General features: G+C 44.7%; 1 protein-coding gene across 1 annotated transcript in view; it reads left to right on the top strand.

Annotated features, from left to right (window-relative positions):
- The window catches only part of LOC119174331 (sodium-coupled monocarboxylate transporter 2), a 76,862-nt gene that overhangs the window by 36,419 nt on the left and 20,670 nt on the right, over positions 1-19,773 (top strand). The window contains exons 7-12 of the mRNA XM_037425188.2: positions 7,530-7,670; positions 11,212-11,341; positions 13,578-13,666; positions 15,378-15,487; positions 15,896-15,963; positions 18,309-18,395. Coding sequence (XP_037281085.2) covers positions 7,530-7,670; positions 11,212-11,341; positions 13,578-13,666; positions 15,378-15,487; positions 15,896-15,963; positions 18,309-18,395 — 625 coding nt within the window. The remainder of the gene's footprint in view (positions 1-7,529; positions 7,671-11,211; positions 11,342-13,577; positions 13,667-15,377; positions 15,488-15,895; positions 15,964-18,308; positions 18,396-19,773) is intronic.

Raw genomic sequence — 19,773 nt, forward strand, 5'->3', positions numbered from 1 at the left:
TGTAGTGCATACGTACATACCCAGGCCTTGCTGGCTCTTTCGCCTCTGATTGCAGCATCAGTTTAAATGCCAATGGTGTTCCAGAGGTCTGCTCTCAGCTTATTTCTTCTCAAGTAGCTTCTGGCTTTCACATCTCGTCTGGCGGTAGGACGTCGTTTCCTCCGAGTACCTAGCGGCACTTACTATGGTGGCATTGTTAGCAGGTCCTCAGCCACTGGCATCACGTGGGCCTGGTTACCCCTGCCATAACCTATTTTTTCTGTGGCGTGCTTTCCAATCGATATTGCATTCAAAATTGTGCTTCGCTTATGATGTTTCGTATTGGTGGTATAGGTACCAGATGGAGCAGTTCCTCGTTTTTGTGTGCTTTGGCAGTCTAGCGATCATTCGGAGAGTTTACCTGTGCGACGTTTCAATGTCGCTGAGATCTCGATTGGGGAAATCATATAGGTGCCCCGTACAGAATCTGCCAGACTGCCACTCCTTTTGAGAGTGTTTGGCATGCATTCTGCCGTGTCCCGCCATACTTATTTGATGTGCGTCGTATCATGTGCAACATTGGATTCCAGTTGCGTTTTAAAGTGCAAATCCAACGTTGGGGCTATTGCAGCTAGCAATTTGTGCTTCAAGAATTCTTATTTGTCCATTTGAAGATGTGATGTCTGTTTCGCCGATGTGTAGTGTAATCCCGCTTGGATTTGTTGGTCGTTTCCCATTTACACTGAGCAATGTGGTCTTTTCATGTAACAAATCTAGGACAAGGTTATCTAAGGTACCCGGAAGGCTGAGAATCGCTGCTTGAAGTTCTGTTTGCATACTCCGCTCATCGGGATAATCCACTGCTTCCATCCATATTGTAAAGTCGTATGCGTATATAGTAAAACGCACGGTAGTGTCTCCATCAAGCCTCTCTACAACTTGTGTCATGGCTAGATTAAAAAGCATAGGTTCGAGGATTGACCCCTGGAGTACAACCCTATCCAAGTAATAGGTTATGGGGCTCCATCCCGGTGCCATGTCATGGCGCTTGATAGGGCTGCTTTGGAAGAAGCTGCGAATCCAATTGTATGCATTTTGGCTCGGGTACGTCGCCGCCAACTCCTCTAATGGGATCTGTTGTTTCACATTATCGAAAGTCTTACGCATATCAACTGCTATAACGCAGTCTGGTAGCTGCTTGCAAGATCTTCAGTTTATTGCTCTGCGGAGCAACCATAGGCAGTCATGCGTACCCATGTTCGGTCAAAAACCTGCTTGAGCCGGGTGTAGGCTAGGTCGTTTGTATTCAATGTATTGTTGATTTCTCGTGTGTAACATTCTTTCGATCAGTTTACACACTGTTGAGGTTATAGCTCTAGGCCGCAGATTGGCTGAAAATGTGTGGTTTTTGCCCGCCTTAGGTATGGGTTATAGATGAGCAATAGTTTAAGTGACTCTGGCACATCGCCGGATTCCCAGGACTCATTAATAATTGCTAGTAGTTTGTCTTGGGCTCATTGCTGAGATTTCGAAGCTCTTGCCAAGTTACTCCATTATGTCCAAGAGCTGATCTTATTTTTCCCTGTGCCAGGGCTGCCATTGATTCCCCTGATGCAAAGGGCTTGTCAAGATCCGGTTTCGGGCGGTCAATCATTGTTGTAGGGAATGGCCCCGGTGATGTTTCCGTGGCGTGACGGGAGAAAGTTAGAATGACATGATTTTCCAGCGTTGAAGCGTCCTCTCACACGAAATGTTCCATAAGTGGAAGCGCACTTTCCTTTCTCCCGAGCAGACTCCTCAAAATCCCCCACAGCCTTTTGACGCTGCGTTCGCGTACAAGCTTCTCGCAGGCATTGTGCCATTCGTTGGCTTCTAGGAGTTCTTGGTATCTCTTTATCAATTCGTATTGCCATTTAAGAGACATTAAATCTCGATGGCGTTTCCCTGTGTGTCGATAATGTAGGGTTTGACGATTGCCCTTTCACCAAAGGTTTGCAAGGTGGGCGTCTATGTGAGTCGTAGTGTCGTCACATGGAATAGTCTTTCTTGCCTCTACTCGCGCCTCTGCGATCATAGCGCTCAATTCCTTGAAATTCGCAAATCAGTCTCCGGTAGCTACTCGAAATTTGTTCCAGTCACACAACTACCTGCCTTATTTTCCTGAACTTTTTGCAATTAAGCGTAATTATTATAGGCAAATGATCTCTTCCCCGTGTGGTCCAATCTAAGTCCCATCACCTTATCAACCCAGAAGTACCCAGCGTTAAATCAGGTGTCGTGTCCTGCTGCTTCACATGTATAGCTCTATGCGAATGGTGTATCTGGTGTGTTACGTTTAAAGTAGACATTTCTATTGCTTCATGCAGAGCACGTCTTCTCGAGTCAGTCTTGACGTAGCCCCAAGATGGATGTTTGGCATTGATGTCTCCGCTCACCACGACGGGAAGACTGCTCGCTTGCGCCTGCACTTTACCGAGCCACGAGAAAGAACTGTTTTGATCCTTGCTCGTCAACGGTCTGTAATAAGCGGAAACTGCAAGCAGCGGCCGCTGACCACGCGGGCAAAGCTTAATGGCCACAACTTCTCTGAGTTCGTTGATTATCTCCGGAATTCGCAGTTCAGTTGCAGTACAGTCGTTTTTGACTAAGAGAGTGGCTTGTCCTCGCGACTGTTCATTCCCTTTACCCTGGTGTATTATAGTAGCCTGCTGAAAAGTACGGTAACCTCTAATGGCACACGTGCACGGTCCTCGTGTCTCCTGCAATAATATGACAAGAGGTTCAAGTCATCCTATTTGATGCCTTAAAGTGGGCCCATTCTGTTTGAAACTGTGACAGTTTGATTAAATAATGATAAGTCGAAGCCAGCTTTATTTTACTCTCTTGCATCGCTTGGGCTCTTTCTGTTTTAAAAAAAATGTGGAATTCGTTAAATATAGTTTGCGTTTGGGTTTGTATTGTATTTGTTACGGTCTGAAATTCTTCCCACAGTCTTTTTTTCCAAGCGTTGAGTTTCTGTGGACCATACGTGGCGCAGGATATTAAACATCTGCGATATTCGAGCCTTGCGCAGTAAGTGGCGTTGATGTTGAGAGCATCCTGCTCTGCTAGGGATGTACATTTTCTGGTTGTTGCTGTTTTCTTGAGCTTGCCGTTCCTTTCCGGCTCAATGATCATCCGACCCGACTCCCTGAACTCGCGCGTTTTGTGTCACTAGCTGTTCGAGTCGATTCATGTTGGCGTGCCGCTGTACCTGTTTGAGTAGATCGTTGATCGCGTGGTAGTTTCGCCAGTATCTCTTGTAGCATCATCCTTAATTCTTTGTTTTCTTTGCAGAAATCTTTGATTTGCTGTTCATAGACACTGAATGGCTGACGTTGCTTCGGTGTGCCTGCCTGAACTACTTGAGACCAGCTCATGGTCTATTGACCCTGTGAATTGTGGCTCATTTTCTTTATGTTTTTGGGCACGCGACTGGGGCAGGCGGAGCTCAATGATATGCGACCCCTTTTTTGGCAGGCGACGCAGAAGAGCTCATTATCGCATTCACTATCCTCAGAGTGCTTTCGTCCACATTGCTTAAAGACTTCCTCTGACAGGCAGTATTTGGCAATGTGTCCCAATTCATAAAAAATATAACAGGCTATGACCTTCGGTTGGTACTAATGCACCTTAGAGATTTCATAGAAAAATACAAGCCTGTTAGGGGGTGATTCCATGTCAAACGGGAGCAGCAGCATGTTAGTCTTCCCGAGTAGGTGCCCATCTATAATTCTCGCCGTTTCGCATCACAAGTGTCCATTATATATTCAATAGTCTGACTAGAACGCACTTTCATGACACCGTGACTACTCCCGACTCTTTGAGCCAGCGTCCTTTCAATGCTTACTTCATACGAATGGACTCGGCCACACGTTTTCTCGGCTAATCGCGTAAGAAACTCGCGAACCATCTTGTGGTGGCGTAAATACGGTATTTGCACCCGTACTTCGTCTGCAGTGTTTGTACGTGAGACGTACAGATTGGTTCTGTCCAAAGGGTCTATTAATCCCCGACCCTCTCACAGCGCACGATTAAGAATGGCAACAACTCCATATGATATGTGCTTTTAGCGTACAAACAAAACACGTGCATTTATTTTTCTGACTACCACGATCTCCATTAAAAACTTGGGCGACTGCCAATCAGCCGCAATATGCACCGGCAGTAACTGCTCTGCCTGGTCAAACCGGGAGCGTGCAAAGATACGGGGCGTGAGCATCGGTGATTAAAAGTTGAAATGGGCCTATGATGATGTGAAGGCAAAAGCCACTTTCTTGTCAGCCAGTCGTACTAATCTATGCATCTCCGCTCGCTCCACCTTTGAAGCTTTCGGCACCTGTAGTCGAACGCAACTTTAAGAAGTCCGTAGAAGCATCGCATACACGAACAAAGCGTGGCAGCCGATTCTCCCCCCCCCCCTCAAGTAAAAAATTCTTCCTCTCCTTCACGTGGCAACGTTCTCCGATTAAGGCAGGGACACCAACCGTCTCACTCGTAACGCCAATCTCGAGAGCACGCTCAATGGCGCATGCTTTGGCACATCCGCCTCTGAAGAGGAAATACCGCAGACTTCTCAAGTTGTACCTTTTCTTTCTTTTTTTACACGGTCAGGCATTGCCTCCAGAATCGGGTCGCTTTTGACCAAGCAATGGTCACGTGCGACGTGATGACGACATCACGTGACGTCATGTTGTGTCAAGTTACTGGATGATGACGGTACACATTTTGGTGATGTATGACGTGCTTCATGATACCGCGATTTTTTTTAATCGTTCGTGTTGATACCGACGCCTACTTTTCAAATTTGAAATATTTTTTTTTCGGAAGCGTGGAACACAATAGGGGGCCTGGCTGTCGTATCCTGTGGTCAGACCCGTGGCGTGTTGGGAGCTTCGCGTCCATGCTGTGAGGCGTCGCCACCATCGAAACGACAGCGCACCGCCAGTGACGGCAAACGAAACGCCATCTAAGCCTTTTGTTTGACGATTTTGTTTGTAAGACTTGAAAATAGTACGCATATAAAAATGCTCCACAATTATTTTAAGCATTTATAAGCAAAGATAGCGCGAACGCGTGGAAGACTAGAAAGTGACCCACTTTAGCTGGCAGCGCGAACCCGAAAACGAACAGTCAGGCCGCACTGCTAGTGAAACGCTGGTAAATACGTTGATGTTATTTACAGAAAGTTGGCCGAATACTCTCAACAAGGTGTTACGACATCTTGAGGTACAGAAGTGCAGGAACGATAGGGGTACACCTTTACTTACGGCAGTGAAGTTTTCGTGGAGTTCGATTGATATATCAGTCAGCGCTGGGCAGCTTCTGTGCTCCGGGCATCTGCGTTGGGGCTACGCGTAGTACATGCGTACCCGCTTGGTACGCACGTACTACGCATATTGCTCACTGCTGTACATGCAAAAACGCCACTTACGTGACCTTTATTTCATTTAAACATCAATTGACGTCCAATAAAACAATTTATTGCTGCAAGTTTGTGTGATCACCGTTGTCGTTTCGCTCGGCCTGTATACCGAATCACTCACTTACTAAAGCAAGTATTCAAGATACCTGTGAGCTTCTAGTAAGCAGCTTACTGCATTATTCCATATGCAAACGAGATAAATTTAGACAGGGAGCTGATCTAACTAGCGAGGACAGCCATGACGCAGAAGCAGACGACGACGTTGTCGTATGCTATGCGAACGGTCAGCCGCCATATCAAAACGCTGTGGTGCTTTAAAAACCACTTCGTTTTATGCGCAGCTATAATATATACAAACAATTTTCTTAGTTATTATTTGTTCAAGAAAACCACTTGAGTGCAGAAGATAATAAAAACTTTTTTCAGTTGTCAGTAAAAGAGTAATTTTCCAATCTTTGTACAACTGCCGCCACAATCCAGACGGTGCTATCATCGCGTCCAATTTTCGTCCTCATCGGCTCTATGGGCATGTCACTCCACTGATGTGATCGAATGCTATCGTCGTCACTTGGTGTCATGCAGGCGAAACCACATGTAGCACAGCCATCTTGCGCTTGTTCTTTGAACGTACTGATAATGATAATAACGTGACTTCTTCCTATTTTTCTTCAAGCACCTGGATGATGGTATTAAGGGTGGATGTGTCTAGAGAAACACAAAAACATGAACCACATGTAAAAATTCAAAGAGAAATCAAGCGTGAAACAGAAAGAGAAAGACAAAAAAATGGAAAGAATTTGCGATAAAAGATATGTCAATAAAAATTAGAAAAAAAACTGAAAAAAAATGGCCCTGTATCTGCATGTTACACTGCCAATGTCGTGAAAAAACGATAGTCTTGCGTCGGGAGAGAGTGAACAAAACGTTTATTTGATGTTCTGCGCAAGAAAATTGGTGAATTGTATTCTGGACGCGCTGCGTTAGAGTGCCTCGAGCGTGCAGTGGAGTCAAACGAACGCATCGTCACGTCACACGTGAGACATGAGCGCTATCTGGCAGTTATCTTGGAAAATGCAGCGCGCATTCCCTGCGCGCCCGTCTTGGAGGTGATAAGGTGTAGAACGCAAGGCGACGGGTAGGTGCCACCACCGTGTCGTCTCAGCAAAGCGTGTGAAACACTTGCCTTTTCGTGCAAGTGTCGCCTGGTCAGAGCAAAGTGATAAACGCTATGGTTTTTATTATTACGTATGTATGCTTTTCCTAGTAAGAAACACACATACAGCATATTGACGTGTTGTTATGGTACCCCAGATTTGTGCAATAATTGTTTTTTAATTGACAATCACACAAATATGAACGCTGAATCTTGAGCAATATTGCTGGGCGCTGGGGAAAATCGGTCGTTTGGAGAATAGTTCGGGCCCTTTGGTGCCGTTTAGGTTACCGTTAAGGGCATACAAGCATACAAATGTACAGACAGACAGACATACAGTCCAAAATTTTGCGTAGAAGGTCTCCAAGAAAGACTATACTAGGACAGAGAACAGAATAGAAGAAGAGAAGTAGCAAAAGATAAGCCAAATAGAAACAAAAAAAGACTGCCCACCTCCGCACTTTCTTCAGGGTTTAATTACCACGAGCATGGCGAAGCTGCCTTAATCTTTAAAGCTTTCGCCTTCATAAATGGTAAGCTGGTTCAACGGATGTTACACTTGGCAACAAAGCATCCTGTGTTCACATGCTTAGCACTGAATACAGTGGTGGTGTATTACGATTTACGTGACACAACTCTTTGTCTCCAATAACTCAGGAACAGGCGTGGTTATATAAGAACGCGATTGTTTGGAAGAGCTGGCTGTTCATGCCGAAATGGTTACAACACAGACAACCTTGGCCAGGAGAGAGGACACTGTACAGCGCTTCGTATGTGGTGACCTCCGTTCCGTTCGCGTTTTTCTGCAGTGTTGTTAGTTAGAGGTGGAGTGGTGGTTGCTCTTGTATATACTGCAGATCCGACTTTCATGTGCTAGTCGCAGTGAGTGATAGGTCGGGTGACCTGCTTTGTCATGCCATCTTGCCATCACAGTTGGAGCACAAGCCTTTACGACACGTACACCACCTGGAATGTCGTCCTCGGCTGGACTATCGGATGGATGAGCGCCTACTGCGCCAGCCAAACTCAGGTGCAGCGCTACTCCAGCATGAAGTCGCTCAGAAGAGCACGCAGGTGAGTGATACTACGCGGAAGTCGTTCCTTCCTTTCTAAGCTCTATTTAGAGATTGATATAGAGTACAGCCAAACGATTTTACGACGAAATCACCTGTATGGCAGAGAAAATTTTAAAAAGCGTGGTAAAAAGTGGCAACGGAAGGAAAAAGAGCTGACACCGACAAGCGCTTAAGCACAGGGACTTGTCATTACAATGTCATGCGGAAGGAAATGCGTCGACCTCCCGTCAATATGTCTCAATATACGCCTACGAGAACACCGACGAAATGCGCACAGCGGCAATACCGGATATTTGAGTGCGCATTGAAGGGTGTGCGGTTGCCTATACGTACCCACAACAAAACAGGTGTAATATTCGAAGTAACTGTGTGCTCTAGAAAAATTGCAGAGATGGTCCACGATGCTCGCTTGAAGGAGATATGCACTAGCATGCTTTGCATTGACTCGCACAAAAAGGAAGTTGGTTATCTTTCCGACGGGGATGCTCTGTAATATAGCTCTTTCTGGTATTATTTTTTTAACTCATCGCTTGTTAGCGCTCATGCACGGTTTTTGTCCCTTGGCCCGCTGCGAATGCATCGCTGTTTCTCGCTACTTATATGTTTTTTTAAATAAATATAAGTGGATAGTCAGCGCTTGTCTATGTCAGTTCTCTTTTCGCCCGTTCGCGATTTCTCTTTTTTTTTCGCACTGTTGAAATTTTCTTGATGAACTACCAAATCGCGCACTCACGTTAATCGTGTCAGTGAAAAAAAATATCTTACGTCATAGCTATATGCTGCAAATGACGTTGCGCCACATTTATAACGTAGTTAGCCTTAAACGCAAGCATTTTCAACGTCTTCTATTCACATACGTATCGTGTGTGCGTGTGTAGATATATAGATGCAAATACAATATTAGGAAGTTTAGAATAGCGTTTGCAAGCGCTGCGGGCGTTGCGGGCAAAGCGGGCGTCATAAGTGTTTTAGAATAGCGTTTGCCCTGCTGCAAACCGCAACGCACGATCACAGTGACACCGTATCTATAGCCTCGAAACCAGCGCTTGCGGGCCACATGCGGACCGCCATCACCGCACGCAATTTCGGATTTCCTGCGTGCGATCCGCGAACGCGAATGCCGACTCGCGTTACGACGCATGCACAGTGGCAGCGACCGCACCGCAAAGCATCGCGGTGCGCTATTCTAAAAATCCCTATTTTCTAGGTGTGAGTGATGAGGCGCGGAAAGGGGGCTGAATTCTTAACATTTCATCTGGCTACGTCAACGAAGGAACAAAAAAAATGGCAGCATATCCACGGAGTGAATGATGGAGAGTGGGGCGAAGAATTCGTCCGTCCATTCGTTCTTGCTTCCGTCCGTCCATGCGTCCGTCAGTGTGACCGTCCATGCGTCCATCAGCCCGTCCATGCGTGCGTCTGCTCATGCGTCCGTCCCTGCGTTCGTCCATGCAGCCGCCCCTGCGTCCGTTCATGCGTCCATCCATGCATCTGTCTATGTGTCCGTTCGTCCATCTATTCGACACTCCAAGTACCACCATCTCGCATCTTTTCAGCATATATCCCCCATATAGAAGCACCGCCATCCAGCGGACATTCCAAGGACTAAACGAGAGGTGGCACACGCACACTTTCTTACTGCTTGCGCTTCGGGTCCACTTCCCACTTTTAACCACCTCGAGTTCATGGTATATACTAGTTCACTGTATTCAAGGCACTGCGGCCGAACGCTCGCTAAACCTTTCAAAAACCAAGGAGGTTACGCCCAGCGAGTATGACGTACCAACCTTTTCTTGTCAGATAGTGCTCAATGTACATGCCGATGGCTGCGAATGGGAAATGAGAGAAGGGAGAACTTGGCTTTTAGTTAACGCGCACGCTGCGAATTTTTTATTGTTCAACAACGCACAGGAGAAATCTCCCACCGGCAGGTCAAAGCATAAGACATGTTACGTACTACGACAAGGGACGAACGGGTGCCGCTTTAGGGAGCTTCGCCCCTAAAAAAGAGATGTATGCGCCCACGTTGTAGAGGCAACCCAAATTGCTGTCTTCGATTTTGCACAAGAGAAAAATTAAATTTTAAGGCATTCATAGCAGTCTAATGGAGGTTGTTACTTTTAGTGTTCTGTGTTTGGGAAAGCTTGGTTAGCATCTTTGCCTCTCCTCTCCATTTCTCTCTCTCTCTTTCTGTATGTTGGTTTCAATTTGCGAAGCGAGGCCACGAAAGCGAAAAGAAAGTGCTATGCTTAGAGAATCAGGCTTAAGTACTGCAGGTCCATGGTTGTAGTACCATTGTCGGCGTATCTTGCATATTTATACATTTCATTTATTTCGTTCACGCTTATTCCAAGTTAGCTGCGGCTACTTCCCTCATGTGTGTGAGCAGAATAGTTGGTGAAGTATGACTTCAAATCATCATGTCCACCATCCCACCAACTGGAATCCCTTTTGCTGGCCAAAGAACTGCTGATCGCAATTATTAGATATGTTTCGGGAGCGAACGAGAAAAAAATTAACAGGTTTGCTGCAAAGGCGAAGCAATGAACCCAATAGCAACAAATTGGAAGGCCACGCACAAAATGGCAAGCAGGTCAAAACGTGCCCCACCTTTCTCACGCAGAAATGACACATGAAACGTACTCACAAGTACTGATGAACGCGAACAAGCGTCTTAGTTGCTACATCGCTGTATCTGAAAAGCGTGCCCTTTTCGCAAACGGAGACTGTGCAGTGATTGCAGTGACCTTTTTGCGCCCACTAACTATAACAGAATCATTCCTGTGAGAGCACAACGCCAGCCAAGACGTACGATTCTTCCCACCGTGAGATAAAGGCGCGGTGCAGAGCATCCACTTCCTTGGTCTCCGTAGGCAAAAGTACGCGTGGGAAAAGAAAGAACGCATCGCCGCGCGTTCATTGGACCATCTTGCTGATAATGCTGAAAACACGATAGTCCCCCGCCCCCGAGATGCCCGTCAACAGCGGTAAGTATTAGATATAAATATTTTGCCGTTTGAACGTTGAAGGAGGCGGTTCTCGGTTGCACAGTGGTTAACGCCTCGCACTCACGGATCCAAGTTCGATTCCGCATGCTGGAGTCTTTTTCTCGATTAATTTTCTTCTTTGCCTTTACATATACACAGATACGTGAACATATACGGTGAGTGACGGCGACGTCGGCGGCAAAACCAGCCGAGAATATCCCTATAATTGCTATCGCGATAAAAGTAAATTTTTGTTTATTTGGCGCGCTTCTTTGCAAGTCCTAACTGATCTGCTATTACATGGGTATGCGATAGGTTAACACTATTTAGAATAGTAGGCACTAGAAAGTGCTAGTGCCCATTGTCGTACACAATGGTTCAAAACCTTACTACACGATGTTAGTAGCACTATCTCTTATTGTAAATACTTGTTGTGGTCGTTGTTGTTGCTTCTGTTGTTGTTGGTCAGCTGTCTGGCCGACCGTACGCGAACCCTCTGCATCTCCTGTCCACAGAAGCTGCAGATACTTAAAATAAAATCGCACGTTATAGGGCGCTGCTGCTCAACATTCCCGGCGTGGCCCTGACCTTGCTGCTGTCCGTCTTTTCGGGGCTGACACTCTACGCCGTGTACCGGGACTGCGACCCCACGCTCACTGGCGACATCGACAAAGCAGATCAGGTAAATTTATCGATTAATCGATTCATAGGTAGGATTTCATTCTTTCACCTTCTAAGCATACTCGGGCATTAGCGAGCGTCACATCTCTGGTCAGATGGAGAGGAACGTAATGTAACACAAAAGAAGCTAAACGATTTTCTGTGTATTAGTGAAGTACGATTTCGCAATCCGAAAAACACCACTCTTACCACGACACGACGCTTGGTAAGTTAGGAAAAGCGCGAAAACGAAAGGCGGGTGGAGACGTCACCATGAGATTCTCGCGTCAAACACTCTGACGTATCAGATTCCAAAGGAGTCTACTGGGTACCACGTAGATTGTAATCAACCAAAATTAAGTAAATTTTCATCTGCGTGTGTAATAGACCTAACATACGAAGTTCCAGAAACTTTCATCGAGCTAACGTCGCGAAAATACAAAAAATACATTCGGAAGTTTTAGACAGCACGCGTGGAGATTTGGGCGTGAAATTTAGAAATGAAACTTCAACTTTAAATTTCTCCACTAATAATGAAGTTGTCATTATTTCTGTTTAGTGTTCCTTTAACAATGCTATCAATTGTGTTGAAAACTATAGGATCTCGCAATGTCCCACCAGGGCTTGCCAGGCCGATCCAGTTCTTCGGTGTATCTAATGAACTGCAATTTTCGCCCATTAATTCGGTTATTTTTTGGACTAGACGGTGTCATTCTTACGCAAAAACACAGTGGAGTTATCGCGTTAAGTTGTGAAGAAGGCACAAGCGGCTTTTGGGAAACATAATAAAAAAAGCCTCGTTCATCCTACAATACTCGGACAAACATATTTGAGCATGAAAATATTAATTATTTGCAGTGAAGATAGTAAGCACTTAAGATACCTAAAAAGACGCCGATACAAAAGTATTCTATCTAGTTTTTTTTTTTTTGTCGCAATATGCAGCTTTAAAGGCTGGCTCTCCAATAATGAAGAGGAACTATAGGCACGTAGTGGCTTTCAGCTTCTCTTGAAACGGTGGTGACATGTATTCAATGTTTCCAGCCGTTAAATTTCTCATAATATCCTACAACTATCTTCAACACGCCACATAATATTACTCGTTCTTGTGAACTCTTGTGTAGTTTTTTAGCAGTCCACAAAGCTTTCTCAATGTCTCTAATTAACATAGTAATGAAGGTGCTCTTTTCCTTTTTTTTCGCTCTATATCTGTATTTATGGTATTTCGACTGTATTAAACTCATGTATTTACGATTTACATTGACATACCTATTATATTTTCACAGTGTGTTGTATTTATGTATTCATACTTTACACAATTATGGTCTGCATATATGTATATGTATTTACTGAGTGTTGTGCATAATTGTGGCCTGGGCGGGAGTCGGTGCTCTGTCTGGCATTCAGTTACCTTTTCACCAACCCTTCCCATTCAACCACTATATAAATGAATGATGTATGTTTTTACATGTAAAGCAGCTCTCTGACTAGCCTGTGTAACGCTGTCCCTCCGTACGAACGCGCCGCGCGCCGTAGCTGTTAACGCGGTGCCCAGTAGGTCACGCCGCTGCTGCGCGTTGACGTCACGCTCCCCTCACAATGCGCACTGACGTCACTTTCTCTCTCGCCTACCACGCGCCAGCCGCGGCGCCAGCAGCTGCCCCTTCGTCCGTTCTCCCGCAACACCTGCTGCAAGCGCCACTCACTACAACGCCGACTGGTTGGTTCACGCGCAATAAACCTGACGCGCGCCTAACGAACGCGTTGAAACATGTCCGTACGTGTCGCCTTCAAGACCCCCACCAACCATCGCTCCATAGGAATTTTCTAGAGCTCACCGGAGCACCCGCGTAAGTGCCGTTCAACCCGTGACGTCACCCGTGCGCAACGCTGCGGCGTCGCATCCCGTCAGGGTTTCCTTCGGGGACATGTCTCAATCTTTTTTTTTTGTTTATCAATAAACTTCAAACATTAAAAATATTCACTCCATGCATAGCTCTTACAGCTACCAAAAAAGATCAGTTGAGGAGAAGGAGAGGAGGGAGGAGGAAGGAGGAGGAAGGAGGAGGAAAAGCAGGAATGTCAACCAGACGCGCATCCGGTTTCCTATGCTACGCTGGGGGAAGACGACTCAGGCATGAAAAGATAGAGAGATAGAAAGAAGGCAGCATGCTAAAGAGATCAGAATATCTTAGTATTCTTGCTTAGTGAATTCATGCGTAACTGTGCTGCAAGCTCTAGGACTGTTTTTGTTCCAGTTGATGCCATACATTGTGCAAGACTTGCTGAGGAACTACCCGGGACTCAGTGGCCTCCTTGTGGCGTCTGTCTTCAGCGGTTCCCTAAGGTCAGTTTTCATAACAAGCGAAGCGCTGGCAGCCGCTTCAACTCATTCTGAGATACAGTCATTTAAAGGGCATTGTTACTGCTAGCGATTTTAATACTAGATATTGTGTTTGTTAAGTTAGTAACAAAATAAATTACTTGTTAGGTAAATAATGAGGTCATTGCATCTTTCTGTTTTACTTAGGTATTATGAAACGCGGGGACCCTTCTATCTCTGCACATTGCTTCGTGTTACACTATTGAATAGACAAATGTAAAACGAGTACTTCTTCTCTCAGTCGTGATTGCCTGGGATTATTCTTACCCTAAGGACAACGAAGACAACAAGTATCTGTAATTTAAAGGCATTAGCCATGGTACTTGCTTATAAATACATGAACTAAACCCGGCTAATGATAAGTACGATGACGGACATAATGATGACGAATATGTTGCTCAAGAGCACGCCCCAGTCCAATTTATTGTTGTTGTTATCTCTTTACCTGACCCTCGCACATAGCAGTTCTTCAACACAGCTTCTTTTTTTTTTTCAATAGTGATTTTCATGGATCTATTTTTATTTATTTCTTTATTACTTTTTGTGTTCGCGCCTTACGACCAACCACGTGTAATAGTTCTTACACTTTCATAATTTGCTTTATCTTTGTGTTCAACGTTGCACAATGCGTATTTGCTTCAGCGTTATTCTTCAACCATTTCACTTGTATAATAAGCGATGACGTGTCCTTATATCTTTTTGCTCCCCCTACTCTTTATGCATTGCTTTGTATGAGGCCTTTAAAAGTTGAGTGAATGGATGAATGACGATGATGATAATATAGCACTGATAACAACGATGTTTCAAGCATAATGAAATGAAACTTGTAGAATGCTTTATCTTCGCCTTCAAGAGCAGATGGCGATAGCATAACCGGGCTTCGTTCTAATCACTTTTTCATTCGTTAGCCCAGCTTCGCCCCTAGGTGCACATCTCAATCGTGTCGCAAGTAAAGCGAAGACTGGGCGTTCAAAACTGGCTTTTTTTTAATTACCCTAGAAGGCCAACTGCAAGTACAATGGCGAAGTGCTCACTACAATTTTGCGAGTTTCCGAAGTACGCTATACGTTTTGTAATGCAACTACACAGTTTCATGATGCCCTTTATCATAAAAACAATTATTTACGCCAGTTTGATTTTTAATCTTCTTGCACTACATGAGATTCAGACAGGGTCCTTTTTTTTTCGTAACAGTTTCAATTGAGTGCTTGGCTCTGTGATAGACCACCTGCTATCCACGCAGTAGTACTGGGTTCGATTCCCCTCCCAACTCGAGATTTTCGTTATTTCTCTATTTGCCTCTACCTCGACTTTTCTCTCACAGACGGCGCGCATGACGGCAACACCGACCCTAGAATTACCGTTAAACGAGTTCTCTAACAATATCGCGTATAACGCGTAGGTCACGCAGTATTGTACACAAGGTTACTGCGTGACATGGCGAATCCTTAGTTTGTTCCTTTTATTGAAGTCTATTTGATACGCGCATAAACGATCGAGAGATTGAGAGTGTGGAGCGGGAACAGAGTATAGAGACGCAAGCAATGGTCGGCTGAGAGCAAGCCCATCCTACTGGAAGTCGTAGTGGGCGTGAGCTATACTTCCGTCTTGTAACTTGTAAACAGCTTTAAGAAGGCGATCCATATAGAAAGGTCATATTTTGCAACATTCGCAGTACGCTTTCTTCCGGCTACAATGCTCTGGCAGCGGTGACCTGGGACGATTTCATTCGGCCTCGGGTCAACATCAGCGAAGCCGCCGCGCTACGACTCACAAAGCTGATGGGTAAGCCATTTTTTAAAATGATATGATATATAAAGAGATCTTGGCTCACAATTAAGGCGCCGGTAACTTCTTAGCCCTCGAGTGAATATTGAGCGTACATCTTGAAGAAAAAATGGAGAGCAGTTCATGGAAAGTACAGCACATGAGCGGACATATGTAAAACCACACTGACACGCACATATCAAACAACTCCATTACAGCGTATAAAAAACGTTTAAAAGTCATAGAATAATGTCTCTGATAATGTATCTAGTTATAATCGAATTCTACCGGTAAAAATAGCAGTCAACGCATCTGGTTCTTGCGGGATGAATTCACACATGTGTAAGTAACAGTCGACACGTCATTTACTGCATCTGTTCTCAGCTTTGTGCGAGAAAAAGAAAAACTGAAACGTCGATATTTCAGCCGCTGCCTATGGCCTACTCTCCATATCGATCGCCTTCCTCACCGGAACCATGGAATCTATCATACAGGCAAGTATTTATTAATTGTTCTGCTTGTTGTGACGAATAGGAGGGTGAAAGCGCGACGATGGAAACTAATGAATAATTAGGAAAGACACCGGGCTGTTCCTGAAATGTGATTAACATTCTCTATTATGTTAAGGAATGAATGTTTCATAAACTAATGCATGCAGCTTATGGTCATAACATGACTTCTTGTGGGGTAAGTTTACGATAAATAATTTTAAAAACTTGGAACGCCCTGCTCGTCACGCGCACTTGCCAAAAAACTTTATACAATTAAACTCACTTAAAACAATTAGAACAAGACTCAAGTGCCAAGATAATGTCAACTTATATTTGATAAAAATGGGTTACACGAAAAAAAATCAAAATAGTTTGGTGGCGCGCTGTTTTGAGAAAAATACAATGTCGGTTCCCATTAATTAAAAGTGCAAACGAACACCATGGACAAGGATGACTAAGTTGTCGATTTTTCGGACATGTTTGAATATTTTAATGCTGTCACAGTACTGCCACAAGTGCCATAGAACCAATTTATCACAACGTCTGAGATTTCAGACGCTGAAACTCTTCGAAGTCTCAACTATTTAGTCAAACTTCACGTTCTAATAGAAGCCAACGCAGCTTCCATACCAATACGCGTTTTAAAGTCATCTTTGCCACAGGGCTGTAATGTCTTGCAAAGAAACATACAAGACCGAAAGGGTGTTAAGGTACATTGCAATGGGGTTGTGGGCAGGTGTTCAGAAGCTTGATTTTCTCGTTTTCTTTCGTTTGAAAATTATATCGTTTCATCCCCCTTTGACAAGGACACCCAACAGCCAGAATCCATTGTTATAACTGATAATGATGCATGCGGTCATTGCTGTCAGGTGATTATTTCGCCAAAGTAAACATGCGAAAGTTGATGGTACAGGAGCTTCTCATTGTTATAAACGATATATTGTTAAAACCGGTATCCTTATGAGTGGTCTCGGCGGTATCTGCAAATACAAAAAAAAATGTGAGCTTTTTTTGTTTGTGGCAAAATCCCGACATGGCAGTGAGGAACGCTATTGCGGGCGAGTCCAAATTAATTTATGGTAACTCAGAGTTCTTTCACTTGCACCTAATTGTCTAGTTACATGGGAGCCCTTGCATTTAGCCTTCCTGAAAGTGCAGCTGCTGTGGCCGAGAATCAATCTGATGTCCCCGAGCTTAGAGGTGATACACGTTAGCGAAAAGGGCGGGAGGGTCGCTGCGACGAACATTCGCCCCTCTCCACCCTGAAGAGGAACCTGAGGAAACATGCGCACGCTTATGAGTGAACGCGTCCGGTTGGTAGCGCCATCCTTCTAGAAGTATAAAATGGTAGTCATATCTCACCATGAAATGTGTCTCCCATGGCATCAAGACCGCGGGGTTGACAGAATCACAAACTGTTTTTTGTTTGTTTGTTTGTTTTTTGTCCCACGCTATCTAAGCTTCCTGCCTAAAAAAGGTGAATGAGAACAACCCAGTCAACGAGCGTTTCGTCAAGAAGCACTCCACAAGCTATGCCTCATGCAGAAGTGAAGAAGCGTATGAAATCGCGATCTCCTGCAGCCCTTCCTCTATCGTGCAGACGGGCCATCTTGTCGGAACCACTGTCTTCGCGAGCCTTAGGACAATCTCAGGACCAATAGCGACAGAAAAAGAGTTATACACTGCGCTAAACATGGCTGTCTACCAATTTTTATATACACGTGTATTGAGGTCAGTTACAAAGTTCATACTGCTCGTGAAGTATTCAAGCTTTTGCTATAAGTCTAAAAATACAAAATGCCTTGGCACGTCCTTCATAAGCCTGACAAGGAACGCTAATATATTTCTGCAACTAATCTTTCTTGATAAACAAGCGTGTTACTTGACACCTGCGCTGCTATAATAATCAATAATTTCCCCCAACCCTGTGCGCACACTTTCAAGGTAAATTAGTGCATTATCAGGCAAAACTAAATCGGTTGGCAGTCGGCATTAGTCCTGTGGCTACTGGGGCGTGTCTCCTTTGCGCTGTTTCGCCTATCTATAGATACGTAAAAGCTAGCTCGCATTTAGGTGTTATTAGGTTGTGCAACATTATTCGACGTTCCTTCGAATGCGTAGTGTTGTTTCGTGCAAAGCAAACGGTCGGTGGCGGCTTTTCCGCTCATTTACTCGGCTTCCGGTCTGGGTCGTCACACAAAGCACGTCCCCGAAATGACCACGACAAGGTGAACTTCTAGAAAAAAAAAAGAAACTTGAGCGTGTGCAATGCCTGCATAGAAAACTACCTTTGCTTTTTTTTCTTACTGCTCTCGTATTTTCTCTCTAACGCCTTTTCTTGCGTGCAGGCATCGGCTTCGCTGGTCGGAGCCCTGTCCGGTCCTCTGCTGGCCATTTTCGTCCTGGGAACTTTCTTTCCTTGCTGCAAGAAGAAGGTAATTGAGGGCGACCGTGACAGGCAGTGTATGTGATGGCGGTGGGACTGCCATCACTGCAGGAATGAAACGAGCATCACCCGCCGCCGTGGTGTAGCGGTTATGGTATTCGGCTGCCGACCCGAAGGTCGCGGATTTGATCCCGGCGGTCACATTTTGATAGACGCGAAATGAATGAGACCCGTGTACTGCGGGATGTGAGTGCACCTTGAATGACACCACATGGTGAAAATTCCCGGAGCTCTCCCCATACGGCATCCATCATAATAATATTGTGGTTTTGGGGCGTTAAACACTGTATATCATTGTTAATTATGAAACGATCATTATCTTCTCTTGTTAACTCCACGAAAAGATATAAAGAGTGGTGTTCGAACCGCACGAAATGCCTCTCCGTCAGAAGGAAAAAAAACATCACAGCATATCCACGGAGTGAATGATGATGAGTGGGGTGAAGCGCTGGAGGGTTATATATACAAATACTGTATATATTTATACAATTAAATCTGCAATTCGTAAGTGGTAGCTATACGTCGCTTCCATTCCCCCTTCATTAAAACGGCTTTATGGCGGGTGAAGTGATGGATCGGTGATTGGGCATAGTGGGACGTTTGCAAGGATGAAGTAGTGGGCAGTTTGCAAAGGTGGAAATATAGGTGGTCACGTACAAACAAGGAATGAACACTGTTAGACAATCTATGGTCCTTTGACACACACTTGGATATAAATACACGGACATCTTCCATTTCATATTGGCTACTTCTCAACAGTATATGCTTCATGGTTGGTGAAGTAATGGATCGGTGATGGGCCGTAGTGGGATGTTTGCAAGGACGATTAGTGGGCAGCTGGCAAAGGTGGAACTATAGGCGGTCACGTACATACATACATACATACATACATACATACATACATACATACATACATACATACATACATACATACATACATACATACATACATACATACATACATACATACATACATACATACATACATACATACATACATACATACATACATACATACATACATACATACATACATACATACATACATACATACATACATACATACATACATACATACATACATACATAGCCCCGCCGCGGTGGTCTAGTGGCTAAGGTACTCGGCTGCTGACCCGCAGGTCGCGGGTTCAAATCCCGGCTGCGGCTGCTGCATTTCCGATGGAGGCGGAAATGTCGAGGCCCGTGTGCTCAGATTTGGGTGCACGTTAAAGAACCCCAGGTGGTCAAAATTACCGGAGCCCTCCACTACGGCGTCTCTCATAATCATATGGTGGTTTTGGGACGTTAAACCCCACAAATCAATCAATGCATACATACATACATACATACATACATACATACATACA

This window comes from Rhipicephalus microplus, chromosome 5 (genome assembly GCF_043290135.1).
Source record: "Rhipicephalus microplus isolate Deutch F79 chromosome 5, USDA_Rmic, whole genome shotgun sequence".
Lineage (NCBI taxonomy): Eukaryota > Metazoa > Arthropoda > Arachnida > Ixodida > Ixodidae > Rhipicephalus > Rhipicephalus microplus.